The sequence below is a fragment of the Rhinopithecus bieti genome, unplaced genomic scaffold (genome assembly GCF_001698545.2).
Source record: "Rhinopithecus bieti isolate Rb0 unplaced genomic scaffold, ASM169854v2 scaffold_7673, whole genome shotgun sequence".
Classification (NCBI taxonomy): domain Eukaryota; kingdom Metazoa; phylum Chordata; class Mammalia; order Primates; family Cercopithecidae; genus Rhinopithecus; species Rhinopithecus bieti.
Window position 1 is genome coordinate 4,061,657 of NW_016806375.1, and position 20,742 is coordinate 4,082,398.

At 41.8% G+C, this 20,742-nt stretch overlaps 1 protein-coding gene across 4 annotated transcripts in view; it reads left to right on the forward strand.

Moving 5' to 3' along the window:
* Positions 1-20,742, forward strand: part of GLRA1 (glycine receptor alpha 1) — a 99,688-nt gene that overhangs the window by 36,975 nt on the left and 41,971 nt on the right. For all 4 annotated transcript variants that reach the window (XM_017875724.1, XM_017875723.1, XM_017875725.1 and 1 more), the window contains one exon: positions 650-717. In XM_017875724.1, the coding sequence (XP_017731213.1) occupies positions 650-717 (68 nt within the window). The remainder of the gene's footprint in view (positions 1-649; positions 718-20,742) is intronic.

A 20,742-nucleotide genomic window follows, 5' to 3' on the forward strand; every position in this document is an offset into this window, starting at 1 on the left:
TATAATTAATAGTATAAAGTGAAGAGATTGGGCTTCAATGAGACAACATTTCCTCTAGCAATGAGATAGCAAAGCAGTGAATAAGCCACCATTTCTTTCCTACGCTTTGCAGTAGGATTCAGAAGACTTGCTCGAAAAGTATTTAACAAAGTCTGTGGACTTCCCCAGAGGTTCCTTCTGAATTCCTCAGCTGGTAATTCCCATCAATGCCTTTCAGACAAGCATTCTTGGTTCATAAGTTCAAGGCAAGGAGCTTGCTGTTCCTTGTAATTCCCAAGATGGCCTCCAAATGTTGTAGCCATAAATATATTTCAGCCACTAATTTGTGGCTGAAAGGCAGCCGATGGGACTTGGGGAAGGAATTTCAACCATATGGCGGATGATGAATTATCCTGTGTTAATGAAAGTACATTTCAGCTCAGCCTCTGGTGTTCTGTACCTGGTGCTCACTTGGGGACCAGGAAATCTGGCATAGAGATGTTAAATGGTAGCTGGGAATCCCAGGTGCTTGGGGGTGGGGTGGAGAGTAAGCAAGGATCTCCTCCACCAAAGGCAATCCATTCCAGAAGTCAGTGTTCTGGGAATGAGTCCTACCCTGTGGGTTCTTCCATGGCCATGGGGTTAAGCAGGAATCTCTCTTGATTGGCAGGTCCCCCAGTGAACGTGAGCTGCAACATTTTCATCAACAGCTTTGGTTCCATTGCTGAGACAACCATGGTGAGTAGTCAAAACACAAGCTGTTAGTTCCTGCTGGGGATATCTCTCCATGAAATATTTATCCTCTGCATTGGTCTCCATCAAGGAGGTGGGGAATCAGCTGGGTTTTTTTCAAGTCTCCAGTGGTATACCATGAGGCTTGGATGTCTTTACTGTCACATTAAATGTTTTGAGTGAATATATAACATCTGAAAATTGCCAAAGAGCTAGCAGGGTAACCTGCCAAACACCCAGGATTACAAGAACAAAATTATACAAGTCAAATTTTTAGAGTAAAAGAAAATGTGAAGACCTGTTTTTAAGTTTAACATTCAACTGCAGAATGGCAGAAGACTGCTGGTTATAGAAGCTGAAATGGGTATATTGGGTTAATTGTACATTTCCTCTACTGTTGAATATATTTAAAACTTTTCACAGTAAAAAATTTAAAATAAATCCATTACACTAGAAGAAATGCCTAGGAAAAAAATACCAAAATTGTGACAGTGATTATCTCTGAATTATAAGCTTATGAATAATTTTATTTTCTTCCTATAGTATTTATATATTTTCAAATGTCTGCAAGGGGTGAATATTACATTAGTAATTATGAATAAGTATAATGGTATTTTAAAACTTTTCTCAGACTTTTTTGCTTTTTGCTTTTTCAACAGAAAAGTCAATTGTACTTATGTTAAGGAAGTGATCTAGCTTGTGAAAAAAAATAATCAGGGCAGCCTAAAGTTAACTCTAACCTATCAATTTCTGGACATCCACCCACCCCTAATCTAGTTCAGGCTTCCATCGTGGCTTGCTTACGTGACTGTAAAGGGTTTTCGTTGGCTTCCAACTTGCCCCCTTCCAGTCTACTTTTTCCCATACTAGCCTTTCCAAAACACAAATCTAACCACTCCACTGCCCCGATTTAAATCCTTCCTATGGCTCCCGCATCACCCTCAGTGTTAAACCCAAATTCTTTTGCAAAGCTGAGGAGGCTCCCTGTGAATAACCCTGCTCCATCTCCTCCCTCTCCCGCTGCATATTCTAGCTGCACCGATTGCTTACAGCTCTCTAGCCAGGTTGTCCCTCACTCTCTGCTTTACAGGCTTCTGGTGATTGCTGCTAGGCCACTGCCCAGAGCACCCACTCCAGCCTCCTTTCCCTTGCCAATTCCTATTCTCCTTTAAGACTCAGCTTAGAATTATTTCCACAGAAAGCCTCCCCACTCTAACATGTACGTCATGTGTGTGAGTTCATGTGTGCCCTTCACCCAAGGCTGGGATAGGTCCCTTCTGTCCATTCCCATGACACATTTTACAATTTCCACAATAGCACTTGCCACTTACAATTACCACTGTACCAACTTGCTTATGTGTCCCTCCTGTCACTATACCATAAGTTCTTTGGGGGCTGGTATCTTGTCTCATTTCCTGTGGGAACCTCAGCAGCTAGCACAGTGATTGAATAACAGATACTCAACAGTTTTTTTTAAATAAATAAACCAAATCAATTATATTGCTTATCATTTAAAACCAGTATTTGGTCCTCAGCCTTTATGGGGATTACATCCAACCTTTCGGTCCCAGACTGGCAAAAATCACTGAGTTCAAGATGAGGTGGCAAATGGTCTAGAAGCTGTCCTTTTGCAAACAGGCCTGTCTTGATATGGTCAAGAAGATCATGCCCACATTCAGAGGACAACTGGTGAAACTCCCTAAAGTAACAGGCCTCATATCTCCAAATGGAGATGGTTCCACTTGTTAGCTAGGTGCTAACAAACATGGGTGCTTTTCACTGGATATCCAGGTCAAATAAATAGCCACGTTTTTTTCACCTTTGAATGGATGTCTTACAAGCACTCTTAATGAGCCCCTCTGCTTTTCTTCCCCTCCTCCAAGATCAGAAGCATGTTGACATTTGTATTAATCATAATATGTACAGTAAATGTTGACACTTCCACTCTTTTTCCTCAATGGTAAATGGTTATCAAGCCAAGTCAGGGAGTGGACCACCTGGTTCTGTAAAGGATCTGGTTATTTGAGGACAAGTGCACATATCTGCACTCATTTCCCAATAATGACCAAACACAGACCTAATTCCTTCAAACAGATTCCTAAAAAAGAAAGATATAGCCTTACTTCCTGTGGTGACTAAAAGCCCAGCTCTGGAGTCACATACACGGAGCTCACTCTGTCTGCGAGGAGCTTATTTGCTTCACGTCTTTAAGCCTCAGTTTCTTCATCTGTAAAATCCCAATAGTAATTAACATACTGATATCATTAAGTTATTATGTGTAGTTTGTAGAGGAAAATGGTTTGGTTGGTTTTGTTTGGTTTTGTTTTGTTTTGTTTTGTTTTGTTTTGTTTTGTTTTGAGACAGAGTTTCACCCTGTTGCCCAGGCTGGAGTGCAGTGGTATGATCTCGGCTCACTGCAACCTCCGCCTCCTGGGTTCAAGCAATTCTTGTGCCTCAGCCTCCTGAGTAGCTGGGATTACAGACATGCACCACCAGGCGCAGCTAATTTTTGTATTTTTAATAGAGATGGAGTTTTGCCATGTCATCCAGGCTGGTCTCGAACTCCTGGCCTCATGTGATCCACCCACCTCAGCCTCCCAAAGTGTTGGGACTGCAGATGTGAGCCACCGGGATTGCAGATATGAGCCACCATTCCCAGCCTAGAAAAATGTTTATCATTGTATATGCTTTGTAAAGGCTCATGAAACATTTTTTATGATGGTGATGATGATGGAGACTCTGGACACTGCAGTCCCAACATTATCATTGATGATTTCCTGTGTAATCTTGAACAATCCTTAGACTTCTCTGAGCCTTGGTTTCTTCCTCCTCTCCTCTCCACCCCCACTCCCACAACCCTCACCCCCCATTTCCCACCCCACATCTTCTGACTGCCTTTCCAGACTTCACTTCTGCTGCATTTTGCTTTCTACAGAAACAGTGTAGCAGAGTAATTAGACACAGTCTTCAATGCCCAGAGAAAATTTGAGGCTCAGCTCTGTGATCTTGGCCAAGGTATTTTAAAGTTGGCTTTCTCATCTGTTAAAAATAGGGATGCCGGTAGCATCCACCTTATGACCTGCTGTGAGTATTAAGAGATAAAGCATGGAAAGTGCAAAGCACAGTGCCTGACACAAAGTGCACATGCAATGAGCCAGCTATTGTTACATGCCATTTATCATTTTCAGCACATTTTCACTTTCACACTCTCATGTGATTCCTTCACCAAATATGTAGTCTTACAACCACTCTGTAAAGTAGGCATGCTATGTTTCCCCTTTTACAACTGAGGAAATGGAGATCTGTACAGATCCTATCACAAAGCTACTTAGTGACTGTGCAAGGATTAAGATCCAGTTCTCATAACCTATAGATAAGTGTTTGTTCCGTGCCACACTGCTCGAACTCCAAAGAGCACAAACTAAAGAAACTGGAGGACCAGGACCTACAAAGTACATGTAAGCAACAGTCTAAGTGCATCAAAAGTGGAAACCCAACCCAATATCATGCCATGCCCAGCTCCCCTCAAGAGAAAATAGTAAGTAATGATAATGGAGATAATCAACAAAGGACCCTAGAGGAGATGGTCCCCTGGAGTAGAAATAATCTTCTGACAGGAAATGAAGGATCAGTTATGATGTGCTGCCTTGAAGGTAGACCATAAATGACACAGTTTTCTCCCTATTTATTAAAGTTAATCCAAAGTAGGGCAGAGGGTGCTATTTCCAAGCTTGCACATTTCATAATCTAGTAAGATCTCACTTAACATCACCAATAGGTTCTTACAACCTGCAACTTTCAACGAAATGACTATAACACAACCAATTTTCTCGTCAACATTATAACAAAACAACATTATTTGATAAACTGCTGTATGTCATTTCACGTAAAGTCTGTTCCCAATAACCTGTCGATGATGTTAAATGAAGGCTTATGTACTATGATTTTTTTCCATTGGCTTCTTAATTATTTGTGTGTTTAACTTACTTTACAGATGATATGGGGGAAAAGTCTCAAATCAAAAAAAAAAAAAACTTAAGAAATTGTCTAGTCTGGCTCTCTGTTTTCTGGAGACAGAATCTGGTGGTTAGAATGGTAAGGTCACTTGAGCAAGGTCACACAGCATGAAACAGGTGTGATAGAAACACCGGTCTGACGCTGTCTGCAGTGGTCACTAGTTCCCCTCCCTTCAGCTTCTTTTCCCTCTGGATTCCACCAATCAAAACTTTTGGATGACTCTCCCATCCAAGCCTCTTTTCTTGTCACTCAAAGTATCTTTGGGAAACTGACATTAGTATGAAAACAAGAAAAACAACTTGTTCTTGAAGAACTTATTATATGCTGCTACACACCAGGCAGTGAACAGAGCACTTCTGTATCCACCACCTAATTTAGGCTTGATAACAACCCCCATAAAGTTGGAAAGGTTTTCTCCAGTTTACAGATGAGAAAGCTGAGGATCAGAAAAGTTAAGTTATTTTCCTAATATGTAGCAAGGGTAGAACTTGAACTCAATGCATGGTCTTCTAAGCCAAATGTAAATATTTAATTCCTGAATGTTTGGGACTACTCAGGCCTTCCTTGTCTCCTTTTATCACAGAGAATTAGACAAAAGGGAACTTGAGCTTGAACAGACATAGAAACTGGAGGCCAGAGAGAGGATTGCACTTGCCCATAGACACACACACACACACAGCTAATTAGTGGCACGGTCAGCCCAGGCTCCCTGACTTCCAGCCTGGGCTCTGCCTCTCCAACCACACAAAGAGCTAGTGTGTACCACGGGTCCAAGGTAATATGGACATCGTCCTGGTGTCAGAAACTTTCCAGGCTGTGTTTGTTCTCCAGAAACAGCAGGAGTGCATAGCAGCTCTATAAACAGCTGGAGTCCCCAGGCCTAACTGCCTGCCTCCCAGGATCTGGCTTTATTCACCGGAGCTAACAGACCTGAGAGCAGAGAGGCAGCCAGCAAAGCAACAGGGGTCTCTATCCAGTCCTGACAAGGAGAGGGCTGAGACTGCCTGTCCTTTATCTGACCTTCTCTGGGACTCTCTCTGAGTCTGTGCAGCAAGAGGAAGGTAAAAGTTGAAACAGAAATATACAAGGGAGGCCACATACAGTGGCTCATACCTATAATCCCAGCACTTTGGGAGGCCGAGGTGGGCAGATCGCTTGAGCCCAGGAGTTCAAGACCAGCCTGAGCAAATGGTGAAACCCTGTCTCTACTAAAAAGAAAAAAAAAAATTAGCCGGGCATGGTGGCACATGCTTGTAGTCCCAGCTACTCCTGGAGCAGGGGCTGGGTGTTATATTTGTATATGTGGAAATCTGTACATATGAATACACATGTATCCGTCAGTTTGCATATATGTGGGAGATGTGAAAGTACTTAAGAACGAATGTGCATGGAGTGTATTATTTTCTTTGGGTATTTGTACGTGGATATTTGTGAATATATAAAAAGATATTTAAGTATGTATCTGCATTTGAGTAGGCATGTTTATGTGTGTATATGTGCATGTGCATGTGAATGTGAATGTGGGTGCATATGAATACAACTGAATAAGTAAAAGAGTATTTAAATGTATCAATACGGGTGTATGACTATACATGTGTGCACATTAAGGGACTTACGTATTGCTGAAATTTGTGTAGAACTGCATATAAACACGAGAGAGAGAGAGTGTGTTGACATCCTTTGGGCATGAATCCCAGTATTTCCATTATTAGAACATGTGTTCCAGCCTCTCTTGCCAAGGAGCAGGCTAGCTTGGCACAAGACAGGTGCACGGTGGCCAGGACCCCTGCTGATTGATGACAGCCTACGCAACTACAGTCCACAAGTTTGGCCTTATTTGACGTTAAGGGACAATGGACAGAGACCTGAACCTGGAGTCAGGAGACCAGGGTTTGAGTTCTCACTCTGCCACCATGTAACACTTCTGAGATACAGTTCCCCCAGGTACCTGGCTCTAAGAATGGTGTATAGGATCACACAGAGTAATAGGTATGCAAGTCTTTGGTAAATGCTATAGAAATATAAAAGATTATTTACTACTAAACTAGTCAGCCAAAGCAAAGACTTTGCATTAGTCCATTTTCACACTGCTAATAAAGACATATCCAAGACTGGGCAATTTACAAAAGAAAAGGTTTAATTGGACTTACAGTTCTACATGGCTGGGGAAGCTTTACAATCATGGTGAAAGGCGAGGAAGAACAAGTCACATCTTACGTGGATGGCAGCAGGCAAAGAGAGAGCTTGAGCAGGAAAACTCTCCTTTATAATAAACATCAAATCTCGTGAGACTTACTCACTGTCACAAGAACAGCTTGGGAAAGACCTGCCCCAACGATTCAATTACCTCCCACCAGGCCCCTCCCATGACACATGGAAATTCAAGATGAGATTTCAGTGGGGACACAGCCATATCATTCCGCTCCTGGCCCCTCCCAAATCTCACGTCCTCACATTTCAAAACCAACCATGTCTTCCCAACAGTCCCCCAAAGGCTTAACTCATTTCAGCATTAATTCAAAAGTTCACAGTCCAAAGTCTCATCCAAGACAAAGGAAGTCCCTTCCACCTATGAGCCTGTAAAATCAAAAGCAAGTTAGTTGGCCAGGCACAGTGGTTCATGCCTGTAATTCCAACACTTTGAGAGGCCAAGGTGGGTGGATCACTTTAGGTCAAGAGTTCAAGACCAGCCTAGCCAACATGGTGAAACCTCATCTCTACTAAAAATACAAAAATTATCCAGACATGGTGATGCGAGCCTGTAGTCCCAGCTATTTGGAGGCTGAGACAGAAGAATTGCTCGAACCCGGGAGGCAGAAGTTGCAGTGAGCCATGATGGTGCCACTGCACTCCAGCCTGGGCAACAGAGTGAGACTCTGTCTAAAAAAATAAGTAAATAAACAAAATAAAATCTGGAAAAAAAAAAAAAAAAGCAAGTTAGTTACTTCCTAGATACAATGGGGGTACAGGCATTGGATAAATACAGCCATTCTAAATGGGAGACATTGACCAAAACAAAGGGGCTACAGGCCCTATGAAAATCTGAAATCCAGTGGGACAGTCAAGTCTTAAAGCTCCAAAATGATCTCTTTTGACTCCACGTCTCACATCCAGGTCATGCTGATGCAAGGGGTGGGTTCCCATGGTCTTGGGCAGCTATGCCCCTGTGACTTTGCAGGGTACAGCCTCCCTTCGGGCTGCTTTCATAGGCTAGTGTTGAGTGTCTGTGGCTTCTCCAGGCTCACAGTGCAAGTTGTCAGTGGATCTACCATTCTGAGGTCTGGAGTATGGTGACCCTCTTCTCACAGCTCCACTAGGAGGTGCCAAAGTAGGGACTCTGTGTGGGGGCTTCAATCCCACATTTCCCTTCTGCACTGCCCTAGCAGAGGTTCTCCATGAGCGCCCCACACCTGCAGCAGACCTTTGCCTGGGCATCCAGGCATTTCCATACGTCTTCTGAAATCTAGGCAGAGGTTATCAAACCTCAATTCTTGACTTCCGTGCGCCCGCAGGCTCAACACCATGTGGAAGCCACCAAGGCTTGGGGCTTCCACCTTCTGAAGCAACAACCCGAGTTGTAGTTTGGCACCTTTTACTCATGGCTGGAGTCGCTGGGACACAGGGCACCAAGTCCCTAGACTGCACACAGCACAGGGACCCTGGGCCTGGCCCATGAAACAATTTTCTCCTGGGCCTTTGGGCCTGTGATGGGAGGGGCTGCTGTGAAGACCTCTGACATGCTCTGGAGACATTTTCCCCATTGTCTTGGGGATTAACATTCGGCTCCTCATTACTTATGCAGATTTCTTCAGCCGGCTTCAATTTCTCCTCAGAAAATGGGTTTTTCTTTTCTATCACATTGTCAGGCTGCAAATTTTCCAAACTTTTATGCTCAGCTTTCCTTATAAAACTGAGTGCCTTTAACAGCACCCAAGTAACCTCTTGAATGCTTTGCTGCTTAGAAATTTCTTCCACCAGAACCCTAAATCATCTCTCTGAAGTTCAAAGTTCCACAGATCTCTAGGTCAGGAGCAAAATGCTGCCAGTCTCTTTGCTAAAACATAACAAGCGTCATCTTCGCTCCAGTTCCCGACAAGTTCCTCATCTCCATCTGAGACCACCTCAGCCTAGACTTTACTGTCCATATCACTATCAGCATTTTGGGCAAAGCCATTCAACAAGTCTCTAGGAAGTTCCAAACTTTCCCACATTTTCCTGTCTTCTTTTGAGTCCTCCAAACTGTTCCAACCTCTGCCTGTTATCTAATTTCACATTTTTGGGTATATTTTCAGCAGTGCCCAAAGTCACTTCCACATTTTCAAGTATCTTTTCAGCATCGCCCCACTCTACTGATACCAATGTACTGTATTAGTCCATTCTCATGCTGCTGATAAATATATGCCCGAGACTGGGCATTTACAAAAGAAAGAGCTTTATTGGACTTACAGTTCCATGTGACTGGGGAGGCCTTACAATCATGGTGGAAGGTGAAAGGCACGTCTCACATGGCAGCAGACAAGAGAAGAACTTGTGCAGGGAAACTCCTCTTTTTAAAACTATCAGATCTTGTAATACTTATTCACTATCAGGAGAACAGCATGGGAAAGACCTGCCCTCATAGTCCAATCACCTCCCAACAGGTCCCTCCCATAACACATGGGAATTCAAGATTAGATTTGGTTGGGGACACCAACACCCAAACATAAGGAAATGCCCTTCTGGGTTTTGGAGTTTTCTGTTGTTATTGTTGTTGTTGTTGTGTTTTCACTTTTGTTTTTTGCTCATTTTTATTTTTACTGGTCTCTCTTCATTCATTTGTTCTTTCCACTGCATTTATTAATTAAGGTCTTACATTTGCTAAATTTGGCATTAGGCTCTAGAGATAGAGTTCTGTTTTAGTCCTATAAGCTAGGCTTTCCTGCAGTAACAAATCTCCAAAATCTCAACATCTTTAGACAATAATGTTTCATTTATCGCTTATCTAAAGTCTGCTGCAGATCTAGGGGCTCTCCAGGGTTGCTTTTCCCCAGGTAGTAGCTCAGCATTGCATTTCCATAACAATACACAATTTCACATTTGCCACGCAAGAGAACAATACACTGAAGGGTTGAACACTGGTGTATTAATGTGTGCTACGATAACAAAGTACCACAGATTGGATGCCTTCAACAACAGAAAATTATTGTGTCACAGTTCTGGAGGCTAGAAGTTCAAGCTCAAGGTGCCACCAGAGTTGGTCTCTAATGAGGGCCCTCTTCCTGGCTTGTAGACAGCCTTCTTCTCACTGTGTCCTCACATAGCTTCTTCTCTGTGCAAGGAGAGAGAGAGAAAGATCTGGCACCTCTTTCTCTCTTTATTAGGACACAAATACTACTGAATTAGGGCCCCACCCTCATGACCTCATTTAACCTTTATCACCTCCTTAAAGACTCCATCTTCAAGTACAGTCACTCTGAGGGTTAGGGCTTCAACATATAAATTTTGGAGGGACATATTCAGTCCATAACAACTGGCAAGTAAATGTGTTCCACCTAGGAGTGACTTCTGCTTGCATTTTGCTATCCAAGGAAAGTCACATGGCACTGCCCAAAGAGAAGTATAATCCTCCCATGGCACCAGAAGTAAACAGGAACCAGACATCAGTGAGTACGAGGTCTCTGCTTTCAAGGAGTCTATTTCAAAGAAAACAAGATAATACCACAGTAGGATGGGTGAGATTACAGAGCTATGCCAGGATGCTGTGGAACACAGAGGTTAATAATAATTCTCTGTAAATTATTAATAATAATTCTCTGACTATGTGTGTACCAGGCACTGTTGTGTTGTGTGCTTTTGAGTTATTTTTCTTATTTCCTTTTTTCTAAACTGATCAGTGCCAAATTGCGTGATTTTTCTAAAGCAACAATCTAGTCATGGTACTCCCCATGTTCAAACCTTCCAGGAGAGAACAGTTTCAAGGGATGAACCAAAGGATGAAAGGGTTTCAAAAAACTGTTGTGTGTCCAATAGTGCCAAAAGAGGAAAGAAAAGTCAAATAAGAAAAGAAAGTATCATCCAGTAGTTTTGGCAGTGGGGGATAGGGGAAGGGAGGGTAAGTATATAGAATTAGGGAATGCAATTTCAGGGGCAGGCAGAAAGCAAAGGGTAAGTTGAAACAAAGACAGCATGAAGATAAGTCTTTCAAAAAGCTCTACTGTGAAAAGAATGTGAGGTTTTAGTATCGGTGTTTGTCATTTAGTGAGCACTTTTCTGAAAGTCAGGTAATTGTGGTTAGTGAATTATGGGAATTATTTTATGTACAACAATCCCATTTTATAGATAAGGAAACTCAGGTTTAGAGAAGCTTGATTCACCCAAATTTTTCCAGCCAATAACTGGCTATGCCATTTATGATCCCCAGGCTGCCTGACTCCTGAGGCCCTGTTCTTGGCCTACTCCATTTGCTGAGCATAAAGAGGGGAGTGGGAAGTGGCAGAGCCAAGGGCACCAGGGCCATGTGAGGGCATGACCTCATCCTGGTCTTCTGCAGCATGGTTTGGTCATTAAGAAGCTCAGTAGGATTTGTGCAGTCCTTGTCTATGGCCATACAATCCTGAACACACCCAATCTCGTCTAATCTCTGAAGCTAAGCAGGGTCAGGCCTGGTTAGTACTTAGATGGGAGGATTTGTCCAGTCCTATAAGGACTTGTGTCACAAGAAAACCTTGGTCATCCATCATTTTGGATATTTGCAAATAAGACCTCAAGATACAAGAAAACAGCTACCACACAGGGAGATCAAAAGCCCTTTATAGCCAGGTGTGGGGGTTCATGGCTATAACTCTAGCATTTTGGGAAGCTGAGGTGAGAGGATCACTTGAAGCTAAGAGTTCAAGACCAGCCTAGGCAACAAAGTGAGACCCTATCTCTACAAAAAAATTAAAATATCAGCTGGGCATGCTGGCATGCACCTGTAGTCCCAGCTACTCAGGAGGCTGAAGAGAGAGGAGATCACTTGAGCCCAGGAGTTTAAGGATGCAGTGAGCTATGATTGTGCCACTGTACTCCAACCTGGGAAACAGAGCAAGACCCATCTTTAAAAAAAAAAAAAAAATCCCTTTATACCCAACCATAAATATTAACACATTGGCTAGGGAGCAGTCATTTAGTCATAAGTCAAAGTCAACCTATCCTGGGACCAGTTGATTGAATGAGGCAGACATTTTGAATCACAAAAATAAAACTTAAATCCATCTACTTTTTTCCCACTTTGCTGCTCTCAACTCCTAGTTAAAATTGGCATAATCTCTCTCCTGCTTGACCAAATGGCCTCCTAACTGGTCTCCTTCCTTCCCCTCCTCATGCCCCTTACCACTTCCCATAGTTGCTAGAAGAATCATTTTAAACCGCAAATTGGATCACAGAATTCTCCTACTTCCAATCCTGCAACAGGTTTCAAATGATCTTACCACATTCTGTTCCCTCTGCCCAGAAAGATCTTTGCATGCCTAGCTCCTTCTCACCCTTCAGGTCTCAGCTCAGACATTGCTTCAGGGGATCCTTCTCCACCTCCCTACCTAAAAATATCCCCTTCTTCCAGTTACTCTCTATCACATCACCATGTTCTATTATCCTCAGAGCAATATCTAAAATGTAAAAGTTCACTTGTTTGTTTGTTGCCTTGTTGGCTTTTTCATCCAGAGTGGGGACCTTATTTCCCTCAATCACCTCTATATTTCCAGTTCCCACCACATTGCTTAAATCACAAGAGCCAGTCAGTATTTGTGAAAGGTTCTCTAAGCACACCCCATCTGTTGCCATAAACATCATGTCCAAGTACTTTTTGCTTGTACACCTCCAGTGATGGGGAACCTACTACCTCCCAATTTTAGATTCAAGGGGTCATGCAGAGGTTTGTTACATGGATATATTGCGTAATGTTGGCATTTGGGTTTCTATTGAACCCATCACCCAAATAGTGAACATAATAACCAATAAGTAATTTATTTATTGGTAAATAAATGGTATTTATTTACCAATTATTTATTGGTATTTATTTACCAATTAAATCTGATGGTAAAGGGACTGGCCATTTCATCTTTGGGCAGCTCTGAAATCTCCATTTACCCACGGCTTTAGTCCTGACCCTAGTGCCACACAGAACCAACCAACTCAACTGACAACCCTTCACATAATTGAGATCGGTTCTCCCTGTTCCTCCCCAAGCCTGGCTTCCTCAACCATTCTCTCTAATTTTCAGTCCCTTCACCACCAGGGTGCTCTCCTCAAAGTGCACCCAGTGCTTGATTTCCATCTTGAGATGAAAGGTCAAGAAATAAACCGCCTATAGGATACTATGTTTACTATTTAGTTGATGGGTTCAAAAGAAGCCCAAGCTCCAGCATTACACAATATACCCATGTAACAAGCCTGCACATGTACCCCGTGAATCTAAAATAACAATTTTTTAAAAAGAACAAGAAATAGACCCAGCCCCACAAGCAGTGTTTCGAGCAGAGCAAAGTGGGGCCATCCTTATTCTGGGTTAGTGAATTTCAAAGCATTGTTTTTAATAGCAGTCCCACCTTAGTTCATTTCTAAGGTAAATTTTTTTTTTTTTTTTTTTTTTTTAGACAGAGTCTTGCTCTGTCACCCAGGCTGGAGTACAGTGGTGCAATCTCAATCTCGGCTCACTGCAACCTCCATCTCCCAAGTTCAAGCAATTCTTGTGCCTCAGCCTCCCGAGTAGCTGGGATTACAGGTGTGCGCCACCACACCTAGCTAATTTTTGTATTTTTAGTAGAGATGGGGTTTCACCATATTGGCCAGGCTGGTCTCAAACTCCTGACCTCAAGCTATCCACCCCGTCAGCCTCCCAAAGTGCTGGAATTACAGGCATGAGCCACCGAGCCTGCCTGTAAGGTAAATCTTATGTAGCACTTTAATAAGCAGATTTTTTTAAATGGGTAGTTCTGGTTGAAGTGGAGAGAGAACCAAGAATCTCATTCTCTTGACCTCTCTCTCAACCTCTGCCTCCCCCAGGAAGCCCTTGGAAAACCTTCTCTAGGGCGTAAAATCCATTTCTACTCATTCCACCTCAAAGACCTTCCCATTTCGGGAGCCATGTCACAATGTTCACTTGCAGTATGCTTATGGACAGCAGCACCATGGAAAATTTTTAAAGTGCGTTAGTAATATATGAAAACAAGCTTTTGTAATCAGTTCAATAAAAAACAAAAACAAGAACGAGAAATAAGAATGCCCCTGTAGGCCAGGCATGGTGGCTCAAGCCTGTAATCCCAGCACTTTGGGAGGTCGAGACAGGCGGATCACAAGGTCAGGAGATCGAGACCATCCTGGCTAACACGGTGAAACCCCGTCTCTACTAAAAAATACAAAAAACTAGCCGGGCGCCGTGGCGGGCGCCTGTAGTCCCAGCTACTCAGGAGGCTGAGGCAGGAGAATGGCGTGAACCCGGGAGGCGGAGCTTGCAGTGAGCTGAGATCTGGCCACTGCACTCCAACCTGGGCAACAGAGGGAGACTCCATCTCGAAAAAAAAAAAAAAAGATTGCCAGTGTTTTGCCCTCCAATTCCCTTTGTCCTACCCTGAGTTAACCATTACAAATAAAATTTAGTGTACACCATACTAGTCCCCTTTCCTTGATTGTCCATACATTTAGGTACATATACATGTATTTGTGTAAGTAAGATTGTGCAATACAATGTGCTTTTTCCACTCCACCACAGCTTGACGCCTCTCTCCACATGGCTACATATAGATCTACTTCATTCTTTTTAACTCTCTACACAGTCCCAAATTTGGAAACATGGGAGAACAAATATATTGTTTATTAATATTACATTAAATATATGACAAAATTATGCTATGTTTCCAGGCTTTATAACCTCCTGGTAAAATTCCATGGTATGGAGACACCATCATTTCACAGTATTTAACCACTTTTCTCTTGACATGATTTTAGGTATTTTCAGCTTTACAGTATTGCAAACAATGCTACAATGAGCATTCTTGTACATAACTCTCTGTGTGCATTCCTTTAGGATATATTCCAGAAGTAGAATTCTTTAGAAAGAATATTCACTTTTTTAAAGTATTTTGCCCAATTCCTTTCCAAAAAAAAAGCTTCAATAATTTACATTCCCTACAATACTGTTTATTCCTCTTCATCCTTGCCAACCCAAGATATTATCAAGCTTTTTTATTTTCACCAAATGGGATTTTCAAAATGGTACCTCATTGTCATTTTCAATTTGCACTTCAGATTCCTAGTGAATTTGAGCATCTTTTAATATGTTGACTGGGCATTTTGAATAATATTATAGGTTTCTTTTTTTATATGCATCTCCTAAATCCATTTGGAGTTTAATTTTATATGAAGAATTTGGTGGTTACTTAACTCTATTTCTCTCTGATCGAGTTTCTATTATTCCAACACCATTTCTTAAATAGTCACTATTTTTCTACTGATTTGAAATGCTATCTTTTTCATAAACTAAATCCCCATGTATACATTTCTAGTCTCTAGTCTCAGTTTGTTGCTCCATTGTTCTGTTTATCTGTTTCTGTACCAATATCACACTGCTTTAATTTCTATGACTTATATTTCTATGTCTAGTAGAGAAAGCCCTCTGTTGTTCTTCATTTACAAGCTTTTCTTAACACTTTCAGCCCGTTCTTTCTTCCATGTGAACTTTAGAATCAGTTTATTGAGGCCTATAAAAATCATCTCAGGGCCGGGCGCGGTGGTTCACACCTATAATCCCAGCACTTTGGGAGGCCGAGGCAGGCGGATCACGAGGTCAGGAGATCGAGACCATCCTGGCTAACATGGTGAAACCCCGTCTCTACTAAAATTAAAAAAAATTTTTTTAATTAAAAAAAAAATTAGCCGGGCGTAGTGGCGGGCATCTGTGACAGGAGAATGCCATGAACCCGGGAGGCGGAGCTTGCAGTGAGCCGAGATTGCGCCACTGCACTCCAGCCTGGGTGACACAGCAAGACTCTGTCTCAAAACAAAAACAAAACAAAACAAAAAATCCTCTCAGGTTTTGATTAGGATTGCATTGAGTTTAAAGATTAATTTGGGAATAAAGTACATCTTTACAATATTTTATAAGTATAGTACATCTCTCCAATTATATGGGTATTCCTTGATGACTTTCAGTAAAGTTTTGGAGTTTTTTTTAATATATACAACTCACATATTTCATGTTAGGTTTATTCATAGATATTTTGTGGGGTTGGTTGCTATTATGCATGAGATCTGTTGTTGTTGTTTTTCCATTACACTTTTGTCTCTCTACACAGCTTATGCTAGGTCCCTTTTTATCTTCTTGGGTCTGGGGGATCCAAGAGAAAGTCTATCACTCTTATCCAATTAGATATGGTGCCACACTCAACAAAGCTTTAGTAAACAAAAGACTAAGAGAGGACCAAGGAGAAAGCCCTCAGAAATGCCATTAGAGTCTATCACGAGCAGAGCACAGGGTGATGAGCAGTCTTGGTACCATCTGCTGGATGATTCTCTCCCAGTACACCAGGAGAGGCATCACAGCAGTGAACTTATGACTACCCAGAGCGTGACTCTTCATCAGATCAAATTCCAGAAGGCTGACTCATGACCATCAAACCCATGAAAGACTGAAGTGGGGAAATCAAACTGCCAAATTGTTCCAATTTACAGTAAGACTTTCTATTGTAATAATAAGAATGCCGTGTCTAACAGGAGTGTGCTCCCTTGCCACTATCCTAATACCAGGAAAGCCAAGCAAAAGTTGCTTTTAACATAACTGGAATTGTAGAAAAGAGAGGTAGACAGTCTTGAGGGAAATTTCATCCAAGCCAGAGAGAGTTCTAAGAAGCCATCCTTGTGTCACCACACAGAAGCCCTCCTTCTAGTGGCAAGAAAGTTGGTGTTCCCACAAATATAGTGATGGAGGATGTTAGATTACCAATTGCCAAATTCCTGCTAATTGAACTGCCCTTTCTTATGCTACAGAATTAATATCCCACATATGTTTACAAAACAGATGCAATACAACAAATAAAACAAGATGCAATACAATAAATTAGGGTTCTTCTCATTATATTACAAGCACATGCCCATCCTAAGTCATTGAGATTACACACAGGTTATTCAGATTGATGCTGGGCCTCAGATTTGAACATGCAAATCCCTCCATTGCATATTCATCTCTTTTTTTTTTTTTTTTTTTTTTTTTTTTTTTTTTTTTTTCACTGTCAGAGGGTGACCTTAATTTCCGTATTTCTAAGTTTGTTAGTGGCATGTCTCAGCATTGTGCCCTGCACTGCCGACTCTATCAGCTTTCCTCTTTCCAGGTTAACATCCACCCTTCCTTCCATTTGCACCCTTTGGCAACCAGTCATAAATCTACTTCACTGCTTAATATCCCAATCCAAAATTCTTCACCTGATACTGATTATAAGGTTATTTATGCACCAACCCATCACATAGGTGGGCTCAGCGGGGGCCTGGTATTCTACGTCTACTATATTTCCTTGATCTACCCAATAGATGGTCTAAAATATGGTATTTAATATTTAATAAAAAGTTTAAATATGTTTAACATATTTAATAATTTTAATAATAAATGTTTACTTTTAAAATATTTTAAAAGTAAACATTTATGGTTTAAAATAAAGTAAATTGAACTTGGTTTAAAATTTTTTTTTAAAAGGGAAGATACAGCCTATAATTGTCAAAAGAGTGTGAAATTGGAAACCAGAAGTCCTGGATTCATATCTCTGTTTCTAGCACCTGCTAGCTATGTGATCTTGGGCAAGAAACGTAACCTCCATTTAACCTCTCTAAATTTCGGTTTCCTCTCCTGTGAAATGAGTATAATAATACCCAGTATGCTAGGTTGATGAAAAGCTTTTTGTTGTTGTTCGTTGTTTTTGTTTGTTTGTTTGTTTGTTTTTTGAGGCAGAATCTCGCTCTGTCGCCCAGGCTGGAGTGCAGTGGCATGATCTTGGCTCACTGCAACCACCACCTTCCAGGTTCAAGCAATTCTCCCGCCTCAGCTTCCCAAGTAGCTGGGATTACAGGCGCTTGCCACCATGCCTGGATAATTTTTATATTTTTAGTAGAGATGGGGTTTCGCCACATTGGCCAGGTTGGTCTCAAACTCCTGACCTTAGGTGATCCACCCACTTCGGCCTCCCAAAGTGCTGGGATTACAGGTGTGAGCCACTGCACCCAGCCAAAAAAATTTAGCAAGGTTCTATGTGGCTCATGCCTATAATCCCAGCACTTTGGGACGCCTAAGTGGATGGATCACTTGAGGTCAGGAGTTTGAGACAAGCCTGGCCAACATGGTGAAACCGCGTCTCTACTAACAATACAAAAATTAGCCAGGCGTGGTGGTAGATGCCTATAATCCCAGCTACTCAGGAGGCTAGGGCAGGAGAACCCCTTGAACCTGCGAGGTGGAGGTTGTAGTGAGCAGAGATCCCCTCACTGCACTCCAGCCTGGGTGACAGAGCGAGACACCATCTCAAAAAAAAAAAAAAAAAGTTTTAGCAAATGTTAGACACCCAGTACACCTAATAAACAGAACTGCTATTCACATTTTTATGTAATTATTAAATGCACATTGATCTTTAGTGATCCCCTAAAGACAAATAAAGATGCTGAACTCCACTGGTCCAAACTATCTACAGTTCTTTACAACAAATGTAGCTTTGATTGTGTGATATCTAAATGAGAATGCACCAGGCAGCATGGTGACTTAGGAGAAGTTCAAGACACAAAGCATCTGGGGCCAAGCAGGCTACAGACAGGGATCTGGGCAGTCCACAAGCACTGGACTTGAGTGTACAGCAGAGAGCAGATCAATTCCATGGCTTGAGGCAGAAATAAAGCACTAGCGGACTGCTAAATCTAGGGCAGAAGCTTTCTGTCCTTTGCCCTTTTCAATAGTTCCTGTTAGTTGTGGGCATCTAAAATCCCACAGGTACATCATAGCAGCGAGAGGCAGTACTGATGACACTGAGGTGTCATCAAACTGTCACTCAATGCGTATCTGGGATATCATGGGTAGTGTAGTCTACTGGTTAAATGCTTGGGCTCTGACTTTAACATCCTGGGTTCAAATCCCAGCTTTGTCACTTACTAGTTGTGCAATGTCATGAATGGAACATTAATCTCTCTGTACCTTGATTTCCCTGCAAAATGAGAATAACAATAGAACCTACATCACAGGGTTATTGTGAAGATAACACACATAAAGGTCTTCACACAGTTTCTTGCATGTGATAAAGTCTCAGTGTATTAGTATTATTTGCATTGTTATTATCAATTCTGATGACGAGTAACTAGCAGCAGGAACTTGAGCTTTTAGGGCTCCAGTTTTCACATCTGTCCAATAGGATTTCTGCATGCAGGTCCCACCTTAGTCAATTGAATTGTGGTATGCCCCTGAGAGAGTTGAGACAGAAGTCTCCAGGGTTCTTTCTAGCTGTAATATTTGATGATAAAAATAGTGATGATAAGAACGATGATTCTCTCATCTAGCTCCAATCTCCATTCCTGCTACCTTGGTTGAGAACCTTCATTACCTCCCAATTGGATTGTCACAACAGCCTTAAAACAGGTCTTTCTGTACCTGTTTTCTCCTGCTTCCAATTGTCTACAGTGGTTCCTACCATACTGATCTTCCTGAAATCAAACTGTGACATTACCCCACTGCTTAAGTCTTCAATGGTGCTAAATTGGCTACCAAATAAAATCCAAACACCTTGGTTTGGCAGTTAAAGATATCCACAGTCTCAGATTAATTCATTTTGCAGCCTTATCACAGTAGTGTAGTTAAGAACATGAACTTTATGTAATCAGACAAACCAGATTTGAACTCCAGCCCCACTATTTCCTAACTGTGTAAATCCAGACAAAGCACTTAATCTCCCTGTACCTTCTTCATCTATAAAATTAGGTTGAAAATGCCCAAGTCATAGGATCGTTTTAAAGATAAAATAAGCTGACATGTATGGCATGCTTAAGACATAATGCCTGGTGTATAATAGGGCCTCGATTAAGGGGCAATTGTTACTATTTATGCTGCTAATGGTTGAGCTAAACTGAACTGTTTGAATGCCCCTGCCTACACACCTCTGCTTGTGCTATCCCTTCTACGTGAGATTCCTTTTACCCCCAATTATACATATTTTTTTTCCAAATACTCTGAGGCTACAGCCCTAGTCCTAATGTCTTACCCTTATCTCACAGATGTGAGAAATATAGGCTTAGAGCATATCACTGGCTTTGTTCCAGGTGAAACCAGATACTGTTCACATCTCAGAACAATACTAGATCTAGAGATGCTAACTTCTGGAGGATGGAACAAACTGAAAGGGGCCACCTCAAATGCTACCTTCTCCTCAAAAGCTTTTCCAGATTTGCCCAACTTGGCTGGAAATCATCTCTAATGGCAATTTGTTAAAAATATTTATTTATTTATTTTTATTTATTTATTTTGGAGACAGGGTGCTGCTCTGTCACCCAGGCCTGAGTGCAGTGGCACAATCATGGCTCACTACAGCCTAAACCTCATGGACTCAATTGATCCTCCCACCTCAGCCTCTCAGGTAGCTGGGACTACAGTCATGCACCACCATGCCCAGCTAATTTTTTTATTTTTACTTTTTTTGTAGAGATGGAGTTTTCCACATTGCCCAGTCTTGTCTCAAACTCCTGGGCTCAAGCAATCTGCCCATTTTGGCCTCCCAAAGTGCTGGTATTATAGGCATGAGCCACCACATGCAGCCTGTTAGAACTTCTTATGACCCTCTCACTTTCAATTCTGTGTGGTAGATATTTGTGTCCATGCCTTATCTTGCTTGCTAGATAAACTGAGTTCTTTAAGTACAGAAATGAAGACCCTGTGCCTCCATCCTCACTGTACTCCCAATCAGCCTCATAAACGTTAATAGAGTTGGATTGAGTTTAGAGTTGAGATAACCCCTTGGGAACTGGAATGATGAGACTTTAAAA